We start from the raw sequence: 10,858 nt of genomic DNA, 5'->3' as shown, positions 1-10,858 counted from the left end.
GTATTGATTTCAACATGGAAAGGATTTTTTCCTGCTCTTCATCCATATTCTCTTGATAATGTGTTAAGTTGAAGACTTTAAAATCAAACGTTAAAAATAGTTTTTTGTTTTTTATAACTAGGTATGGGACATCTATTTCACGTGTTGTAGGTAGTCTTTATGGTGGAAATTGTTTGCCAAATAAGAATTAAAAATAAGTCTAAGGTATTCCATCATCTTGTGTAAATAACAGATGCTTCTCATGTAAAGAAATAGGAAAGCAATTCCCCATGTACAGCTCTGGAAGTCAGTAAAGGTTTACATTCATAGTTCAAACAAGTCAGATATGCCACCCAGAAGTTCCTTCTTTGCAGCTGAGTTTTTCACAGGTGGTATCCGTCAAGGTCAAGCCAAGTCTCTTTTAGCCAATAACAAATTGTAATACCATACTTAGCCACAAGATGTCACCAATGCCGTTTAAAGCTTTTTAAGTCCAAAGTTTTTATGATAGTTTTTCAAGTTTTATTTCTTTTTTTTTAGATAAAAACAAACATCTCCAGTAAGAATAGGAAAACTTTTAGTACCCAAGTTTCAAAAGCATATACATCCAATTAGATTAATATAGTTGCTCTGATTCCCCTGGGTAGTTAGTCACCGCTTTTGTTAGGAGGGTGGGGTAAAAGTTCCCTTCCCTCTCTCCTCACAGAGGAAAAATACTTTGGGCAGCTTTTACAGGAAAAGATATTTAAAGTCTTAAAGAGAAGATCAGATCTCACCCAGTTTCATCTGCATTGCTTTAAAGGTGCTTGGTGGTGATTTTGACTTCGGCTGTCAGCAGCTTAATGACGAGCCAGATTGCTATGGCCGGTCTTTCCCCCGCCGGTTTGGAGGGCTGCCCCGGATCAAACTGGTGCTGCCCTCCCGCAATCACCCCTACAGGGCGACTTTTGACCCTTTCCAGGGTCCCCCAGCAGGATGAATTCGGACGTGAAAGACGGAGCTCGTCTTCCAGAGTCCGCGGTGCCGTGATGGCAAACCAGAAGTTGGGAATAACTTTTTCCAGTGCCCTTGTAACTTTGAACATTTGCCAAACAAATCATCGTAAGTTGAGAATTACCTGACCTATGCTTAACATTTGGGTGATTTCAAAAGTTTTGTACAACCCCATCATGCTTGTTTTTTTGTGTGGGACTGTTGGGAACAGTAGTCAATATCTCTGGAAGGAGCCAAATTGAAGAAGATGCACAAGATGCATTCCTTCCTCCCTCACTCTACAATTATAGGCACAATACAAGTGCCAATTAAAGCTAGCTAAAATGCTGCCTACAGTGCAGTCTTTCTTGTAATAAACATTATCCAGATGCCTTAGGCCTACAACTCCCAGAATTCCTAGGTTGGGTAAAGCTTCCATAGAATCTTCTGTGTGCATCTGCCTCACAGACCACAAAAGGTTGAATTTCAATGGTTGTGTCCTTCTCCATGCTCTTGAATACAAGAGTTTTGAGTGATCTGTTGGGAGTAGTTGAATACTACCATTAACAGGAATCTCAGTTTGCCAAATTTGGTTGCTGAGGGGTCTGTTACCCCCCCAAGTTAGAATATTATGATTCCAGCATTGACGCTGTGCCTTGGAGAATTGAATAGGGCCCGAGGCAGCAGAACACAGATTTGGTGTTGCATTTTTCCACCATTCACTCAGCAATCTATGCTCCTGGGTCAAACAGTAGAAACTGCAAGTCATCTTAGGCTAGATATTTTTCCGTAGTCTAACATCCTCCGGTTCTCTTTGCTGGCTATGGGAGGTAAAGTCCAACATGTCTAGATGATATCAAGTACTCTTAAGTACTTAAGTACTCTCCAAAGAAGCAGGCATCTTCCATGGTGTTTTTTTTAAATTTGTGAGTAAATTGATCTCTGCAGCTTCCTTCTTTCTCAAAACTGAGTTCTTTTGAGCACAAAATACCACTCCAGTCCCTGCCTGTCTGCGTGTGGTTATGCATGCCCTCTGCCACAGTCTGGCAGATTTTTTTTTTAAAGCAATATCCTGCCCTCTGCTGATGATTCACCTTGCCTGGGCCAGCAGAAGCATGCTCCCTTTTTATTCCTCCTTTCTCTCCCTTTGACAGTAACCATCTTCCGTCCTCCATCTAGGAATTCCTGATGGGACTCAGAGCCAAGTGATTTCCCTTGGAGGCAAGAGACAAGGTGAACTTCTCCAGAAGACATGGAGGTGAAGGGGCAGCTGATAAACTCATCCAGCTATAGCTCTTCAGGTAACTCCCTTCCCTCCACCACCTGTTCAGCAACATTTCTGTGACATAGAGTGGATCTCAAGCCTCATCCCTTGTTCTCTGCTCTGTCTTTGCTTCTGCAGAAGCTTTGCAGCGAGAGTTCTGTCCCCGAATTCGGCTAGAGCGGGTGCAAGAACTCCTGGAAAAGCAGAAGTCTCTCCAGCAGGTGCTCAGCCTACGCCTGAAGGAGCTGCGACGGGTTTGCCTGCAGGAAGCGGTGCGTAACCATGACAGGAGGAGGAGGAGGAGCCAATGGGAGGGACTGGGGCAGTGGATCTGCTGCTTTGAGAAGCTAAACGTTCCCAACCTGGGGGACTACGATGTTTGTTAGGCCGTCATTCCCACCACTATCACTGAGCACTGGCCAAACGGGCTTTGTAGTCCAGGACATCTGGAAAGCACTAGGTGGGGTTAGGCTGAGGTATGCAGCCAACCTTGAATTTACAAGTTTTCTGCTCTGTGTCAGGGTTCAAACTCTTTGAGGGTTTTAGTTTTAATCAGGTAGGTTGTGAGCAAATGCTCCCCAAAACAAACAAGGAATGGGCAGCTGAAAGCCTAAGCTACTGAGGGCTTGGAAGTCAACCTTCTGCAGAAATGTAAGCAGGAAAAAGGCTGAGTTTCTTCAAGAAGTAATAACCTTAGGAGACGCCACCTCAGAAAGGTGTAAATCAGGCCAACCCACGTGGCCTTCTCCGGCTCTCTGCTCTCCAAATATTTTGGAATACAACTCTTATCCTCACTGGCCAGGCTGGCTGAATATTAAGAACGGATCAGCATGGCTTAATCCCATCAGATTCAGGAAGGCAAATGTATGTGAGACGGTGATTTCCAATGAACCAAAATGGCTTTCCTTGGGCCAAATTATTATCTGCAAAGTTGAAGAGTTTCTTATAAATGCTGTGAAGTTTGTCTCCTTGGGCCAAATCTAATATCAAGTGAGATTGACTCTTGTTTTCACCTCTGGATCTCATACCTATTTCATGTTTGCTTGCTTCTCCTCTCAATGCCAGGAACTGACAGGAAAGTTGCCACCAGAATATCCCCTGGAACCCGGAGAAAGGCTGTGGCCAGTGCGGAGGAGAACAATAGTGGCATCCCGAATTGCCCCTGTCTTGAAGAATGAGGTGAGCAATCCGTCTTGCGCGTAAGAGAATGAGGGAGCCCGTGCATCTCTATGGGAGGAGGCCTGTGGGCTTTAGGGATGTTCCTGATGCCACACCCCTATCTTTAATTAATTTATATATCAAATTTGGAGACTGCCCATCTCACTCACAGAGCAACTCTGGGCGGTGTTCAGTTAAAACCTAAAAACGTAAACATATAAATATGTGTTATTATAATGCGTTCTATTACGTGTTGGCATAATATAATATATGCTAATAGTTTATATGTTAATATATGTTATTATAAGATCTTAGCCATCTTACATGTGTGCTATATATAACACCATCTAAATGTTATATTTTTAGGAAAACCCTTCGCTGGAGGAGCTGACCCAGGATCTGGCACTCCAGCAACAAGTGGCTGAGGCTGCCCGACGGCTAGCGGTTGCCCCCGACTTAACCGTTGATCAGCGCCGGCGCCGGCGGCAGGTCCAGGCAGATGTTGTTCAGCGCCTGCGGGAGCTGGAGGTCCAGGTAGTAGAATGCCGGGCGCGGCTGAGCAAAGGACCCCTCCAGAGGGTTGGCCTCGGTGAGTTATGCCGGTTGCTTAGCTGATTGCTTAATCGATTTATCAGTTGCTTCGTTGGCCACAGCAATGCTAGGCAACAAACAGGAGTGTAATAGACATGGTTTAAAAGCACAAGCAGGGAGGGAAAAGGAATCGGTAAGGATGATAAAAAACTACAAGAGCCAAAAAAACCCCATGGGTCAGTCTCAAAAGCAGGCTCCCATCCATCCTGCCGAAAGAAACACTCCTTGTGGCCTTCTTAAAGCACAGCAGGGTGAGAGGACTTGATGGGGATGCTGTTCCCCAGGGCAGAGGCAACCCCTGAGAAGGCCTGTCTCTCAGGCTCCGTAAGATAGCATTGTTTAAACTACAGAACCTTTTAATCCCTTCTAATTTTCCAAACATCCCAATTATTCTTATCCTCCCCCCTAGATACTTCAGGCTGGCCATTATTCAGCTCAACAGGTACAGTTGCTACAGAGGGACTCAAATTCTAGGGGAAAATGGCAGGCGGGGGGGGGACATGCTCCAAAGAGGAGTTTGTGGGAGGTTTCAGGACATCAGTGTTAGAACTAGAGCAGGGGTAGGCAACCTTGGCTCTTTTATGACTCCGTGGACTTCAACTCCCAGAATTCCTGAGCCAGCCATGCTGAGGGGAAAGGGAGAGGTTTCCAAGCTGAGCCATGCTGGCTCAGGAATTCTGGGAGTTGAAGTCCACGAGTCATAAAAGAGCCAAGGTGGCCTACTCCTGAACTAGAGGAAGATGGGACTGTTCCCCTGCTCCATGTTGGAATTCCTTCAGATTGACAGCCAGCATAGGGTACTGTTCCAAAACTTTTAGGGATCTCTTTTTTTTTTTTGAAAACTTTGAACATAAACACATTATTTTAGTGGTGAAGGTGTTGACTGGGAGTAGGGAGACCTAGTATTTAGTTCCTCCTTAGACCCAGAATCCTACTGGGTGATATTAAGCCATTCGCTCTCTTGCTGTGCAGCCTATCACAAAAGGTAGGAAAAAAATAAGAGGAAGAAGCACTATGTATGCCATCTTGAACTCCTCACTAAAAGATGGGATATAAATAAAACCGATTGAAAAAAAACACCCAATATACTCAACAAATTGAAAGTCTTTAAAAAAAAATCTACTTGCCACACAGAGAACAATTTGGAGGGGCACTGAGTGTTCTGTGGAAGCATCATAGTGTTATATTCGCTTCCTTTTTGAACTATAAAGATACTTGCCTAAGCACTGATGATTCCTCTCGTGTTGGAAAAAGTATCATCGGCAGCAACAGCAGCATAAATTTATATGTGAATCCCATTGAATGAGTAGCACAGGACCCACCACTGCTCAGCGGATATATTACATCAATGGGTCTCAACTTGGACAACTTTAAGATGTGTGGACTTCATCTTCTAGAATTCCCCAGCCAACTGGGGGGAGCGAAGTCCACACATCTTAAAAGCTGCCAACGTTGAGAAGTACTATTTTTTTCTTAATCTTCCCACTTTCTCACTCATTTCTTCTTTATTCTCTCTTTTTAAGAAGAGGCATTTCACTCGGAGAGCAGCTCCCTCTCCGAATCAGCCAGCCATGAAAATGGTAAGCATCTCCTACTTCTCATTCTCGGGTCAAAGAAGAGTGCTTGATGGTCTGAGATAAACAGATACAAACTACATTTCTGACAAATAAAATGGTCTGAAAATTCAACATTTCTTAAGATATTCTTGCCATCTGATTCTTGAGGGTATACTGAATGATGAGACAAAGATGCTCTATATATGTGCAGAAAATGACATTTACCAACTAATGGACTGATACAAAACCACATGGGCTGTGCATGTGTGTATATGGTTGTCTCGTTTAAATGTATGCTTTGAGACAATATAAAGCCAGTATTTCGCCTTAATAGTTATGTCTCCACCTGGAGGGGAGAATCTGGAGACAGTTACTCAAGCCTTAGTTAGCACTCTTAGGATGGATTACTGCAATGTGTTGCATATAGGGCTATCTTTGAAGACTACCTGGATCAGTGGTTCTCAACCTTTTTAATGCCGCGACCCCAACCGGTCATAAGTCGAGGACTAAACCAGTCATAAGTTGAAGACTAAACCGGTCGTAAGTCNGCAAGCGGCAGAGACGGAGCAGGCCGACCACCAGCTGGCCCAGCCCAAGGGAGGTAAGGCACCCACCGGAAAAGGGGGAAAAATGGCGGACAAAAAAAATGGCGGACAAAAAAAATGGCGGACAGCCTTGCTTGGCGACCCCCGTGAAATGGTCGATCGACCCCAAATGGGGTCCCGACCCACAGGTTGAGAACCACTGACCTGGATGCTACTATTAGTACAAAATGCAGCAATCCTCCTGCTGACATCTGAGAAGTACTTAACTGTATATATAGTAGCATAGCATTATTGCAGGCACAGTGTTGCCAATGGTCTTCTGAATATAGTTCAAGGGACGGGTTTTAAATGTTAAAAGTCTGGTTTTCAGTGTTAAAACATGAAGTTGTGGATGGCAGGAGATAACATTTTTGAGTCTTTATTTGACTTCCTGGATTCTGTTAAAAGAGAAGTGTGAAAACAGTTATTTCATAGAGCTTTTAATCTATAAGGTTTCTGGACTTTTGGATGCAAAGGAAGGATTATTTTTATGGTGTTAATTGTTTTATATAAATATACTGCAGACTCTTATGTGTTTGGGCAGAGGTGTGAGGTCAGTGGGGTATAAATATTGTAATAAGTATTCAAAGCAGAATTTGGGAATTAATTTAACCATCGTTTGGAGCCAGGATTCTTGAGTTTCATGATGGCTTGAGCATAGAAGACAAGAATTACCCAACACCATCTTCAAAATGCTTGAGATGTGAGACCCTTTAAAAGTCTTTAAAAGGATGTTTAGACACTCTCATATGTAACTTGGGCACCACAGCTTCTTATTCTGCTTCCTGTACAATGCTAAGTTGATAATTTTAATTATCAGCCTAAGAGTTTCTCCCATAATTTAGTTTTGTATATGTGTTCTATGGACATGTTTATATCTAGAAGCAGTTTCCCCAGGTGATAGTTGTTTGTTTAGAAAAAAAGCTAGAGTTTTGAGACTATTGGATTCTTTTATTGTGGTGGTGGTTCTATTTTGGCCAAGATGGGGATGTGCAGATGCTTCTAACCTATGTACCATCTTCTGTCCTCAGATGACCCTCGCAGCTTCCATCCCTCCAAAGTCTCCAACCATCAGGGAGCTTTCCCAGACAGATCCTCACCTCCCAAGGCCCGAGATCACCTACGTGCCATCTCCAGCAGTCCTGACCGCCGACCAGGTTGGCGAATTTTGCAGCCGGATCTGTACAGTGAGGCCAAGGACCGCAGGAACTCTGTTGCCAGCCCAACCAGGTTAGCCAAAGATGCTGGGAAGCTGGGCTGAGCAAATGGGGAGAAAAGCAACCAGGGCTGACCTGTCAACGTGAATATAGAGTCTTGTGTGGGCTTAGAGGACTGATTTACAAATGCAACAAAATGAGCTGATGTAATTATTTAATATTTTGTTTTTAAAATAATTCCTTTGCAGGTAGTGGAAAACAAAAGTGAAATAGACTAGATTCTGAGTGCCTGTAGTCTATTTTGATAGGATGAATTCTTTTCCTCCTTTTTTTTTAACCATACAGAAGAATTCGGAAATCTGCTAATAGAAGGACCGTTAAAATAACACTATCCCAGGAGTTTTCTGGCTTGCTCAGTTGGCTGTGTAAGATTGGTCCATTGTGTCTAGATTACGGGCGTCCAACCTTGGCCACTTTAAGCCTTGCGGACTTCAACTCCCAGAATTCCCCAGCCAGCCATGGCTGGCTGGGGAATTCTGGGAGTTGAAGTCCGCAAGACTTAAAGTGGCCAAGGTTGGACGCCCCTGGTCAAGATTTCCACTTATGGTTAGGAACTAAAGTGGAAACTAGTGACTACGGACAACAAGGGAAGGAGTAGAAAATCCCATCCAGCTGATACCTCTCCCTCTCTCCCTAGAGCTTGTGTTTTGTGAAGATAAGTGGGATTGAACCCTTCCTTGTCAGGAAAATGGGGGAGAGGGGGGAAGACAGCCTAGAGAGGGCAGCTGTTAAGCTTCTTCTGCAAAGCAAGCTGAGCTATTTCCAGCTCTTGGAGCACATTGTTTTGTTGAAACTGGGATCTTCCTCTTGCTGTAAGTGTTTGCACACGTGTGAGCCTGCAACGTGGCTCTTGAAACACGAAGAGCTGAACCCACTCATTTCAAAAGGATCCTTGTCTGTTTATACAGCCCCAATCGCACCCTCCCCAGAAGCATGTCCAGCTTTGAGGGCCGAAGCGTCCCAGCTACTCCCGTGTTAGCAAGAAATGCATGCAGTGGAAATCATCAATTAAGGTAGCCTATTCCCCTTTCTTTCCTTTTTCTCCTGACTGGGTTTGCTTGTAGGCTGCAGGCCGACAGACAGTGTTTTACTATTTTTCTTTCTATGCAGTAACTAGCAATTTGAAGCACAGTAAATTGTTGCTCTACTTTGTGTCAAACTGCACTTAACTGAGCTTTTAAATGCAGGGTTGGGTTGGACAAGGCATCCAAAGGGATGTTTGGGGGAATTGGCTGCGGGTAGCAAGAAAAGGACAAGATCAGTTTTCAAAGATCCTGCAAATTAATCATGAAGACAGCAGTGCCTATGCTGCTTTAGTCAGCCTTTCTCATCCAGAATCTTGCAAACTTTTGCTAACTTTTTTAAGGCACGTACATGGGAGGAACACTTTAGCATTACTCCCCCAAAGTGGAGTGTTTCTGCTTGAACTTCCTACTCTGGGCATGCCTCAAGTTTGAAAGGGGAAGACTACATATAGCACTAGTCCTAATATTGTAATAGTAATTCATGCAGAGAATTGAGACCTACCATTCTCGTCTTCAGAGGGCGAGGAATCTTGAATTGCTCCAGTCATGCTGGATGCAGACTAACAGCAGAGTTATTTAACCCAGTCCACCCCCTGACCAAAACAAGTGGACTGAAAAAAGAAACAAAGCTAAATGCAACAGGCAAAACAACTTCTCTATAGATGGGTATTTAGGATATGCAAGAGATTCTTACTCCCCTCCCCCAATAATGCATGTAATGGCAAATCTTATTTCATAGATATCCAGCATAAAATTAAAAGCAATAATTTCAACTCTATTTCCTCCCAGGTCAGAGGCCCCATCTCTCCACTCCCGCCAGTGGTCAGGCAGCCACGATTCCCAGCTTGGCCCCCCTAGCCGGGACACCAGTGCTGACAGAGCTTCTCTCTTTGCTGCTCGGACCCGTCGAAGCAACAGCTCCGAGGCCTTGATTGAACGGGCCCCTTCAGAGGATCCCCTCCTGCCCACTGCCCCTCCTTTTAAGAGTGCTGAGGCCCTGACCCCTTCCACCTCTGGCCGGATCCCTCGCCCACCTTACAACGATCTCCTGTTGGACTATTACCTGGAACGCCGGAGCTGTGGGGGTGGTGAGCATTTGTCTCGCAGGGATGGGCCTCCCCAGCTAGAGTGGGGAGCCTTTTCTGAAAGCCCGCTTCAGCGCCGAGCCCGACCTGCGGCCCGCACTAAATCCTGTGGGCCGCTGCTGCCTCCACAGTCCCGTGAGGTTGGTTATGGACCCCCCTTGCCCCCTCATCGCAACTTCCACAAAGCGCTTGCTCTGGAAGGGCTCCGGGACTGGTACTTACGCAACGCTGGAGTTACCCAACGTGGGGCACCCGAGAGGCGAGGACCATCTCAGTCTGTACATCAGCACCTGCGCGGCTACTGTGATCCGGGACCCTCCAACCCCGACGTGGGATATTACGGGGGGCCAGGAGGCGGGCTGCCTCACTCTGTGAGCTATGCGGGCCAGCCACTCTATGGCAGGTATGCAGGCCGATTTCTTCCTTTGCCTTGAGAAGCTCAGCACGCCCTCCTCCTTCCCTGCTTGCCTAAGGCCAACCCTGTGCCTCTTCTCTCTGCTCTCCCACTTTCATTGGTTTCACTCCCTTTTTCAAAACAACTGGTGCTTCTCTGGCTGCAGATTTTAAACTGTTTTGAAAGCCCTGGGTGAGGAAGAGAAGGAAAAGAAAGGAGGCAGGTCTTCTTGTAAAGCAGCTTTCCCTAACTCACCACCCCTTTGCTGGCTGAGAACAATGGGAGTTGAAGTCTAAAGCCTCTGGGAGGCAGGCAGTTGAAAGGCTGGTTCTTTTTGACCCCTTCGTCATGGTTGGAAAAGACCCATTTAATGAACCAAAGTGTGTGTGTGTGTGTGGGGAGAGAGAGAGAGAGAGAGAGACTGGGGTTGTGATTACTGTAGTAGGGTAAACTTGATCCAAAATTGGAGATAAACCAGAACTGGAGATAAACACTTTCGCTTGCTGCATGATTCCTTTCTGCCCCTTTGTCTAATTCTTTCTTTTTCTCTCTCTCCTTTCTTTCTGTGCTTTACTCTGCCCAGACCTTTTGCCGACCTGCTTTATCTGGAAGATTCTTCTGGTCCTTACAGTTTGGATTCCACAGAGCACCCAACCCCAGGGACGTTGGTTTGACACCCCCCCCTCCCCCTTTTCCCCAAGGGGATCTATCTGGAGTGCTGTTTCTTTTTGTTTTCCTTTTTCGCACTGGTGCCTCTCTTTTGGGTGTGATGCACCATTGTGAGGATGGGGGCTCCCTGCTGGCAGGGTAGGTTTCCACATGTGTGAGGGTGGGTTGTTGCATGTCACACTGGACACATGATGGGGGGGTGTAGGAGTGTGTCCATAGTTCTTCCTACAGTTGTTAACCTCCCCCATTCCAGACTTTGTGGGGTGGGCGGGGGAATCTGTTTACTGTACTACTTCTCCATAAAAGGGTTTTTCTGCTGTGGGTGGCGCCCTCTTGTGTTCACTGGAGAACAGTGCACTGTTAC

At 45.6% G+C, this 10,858-nt stretch overlaps 1 protein-coding gene across 1 annotated transcript; it reads left to right on the top strand.

Annotated features, from left to right (window-relative positions):
* Positions 1-2,203: 2,203 nt before the first annotated feature.
* On the top strand, positions 2,204-10,499 carry CCDC120 (coiled-coil domain containing 120). Its single transcript, XM_029285050.1, is given in 9 exon segments — positions 2,204-2,252; positions 2,354-2,487; positions 3,281-3,394; positions 3,740-3,962; positions 5,488-5,572; positions 7,101-7,334; positions 8,230-8,334; positions 9,136-9,834; positions 10,409-10,499. Coding segments are annotated over 9 exon segments (1,734 nt in total).
* The last annotated feature ends 359 nt before the right edge of the window (positions 10,500-10,858 follow it).

This window comes from Protobothrops mucrosquamatus, unplaced genomic scaffold, assembly GCF_001527695.2.
Source record: "Protobothrops mucrosquamatus isolate PMUCROS unplaced genomic scaffold, P.Mucros_1.0 scaffold_159, whole genome shotgun sequence".
In the NCBI taxonomy this organism is placed as follows: Eukaryota; Metazoa; Chordata; class Lepidosauria; order Squamata; family Viperidae; genus Protobothrops; species Protobothrops mucrosquamatus.
This window is presented reverse-complemented; position numbering and strand designations above follow the sequence as displayed.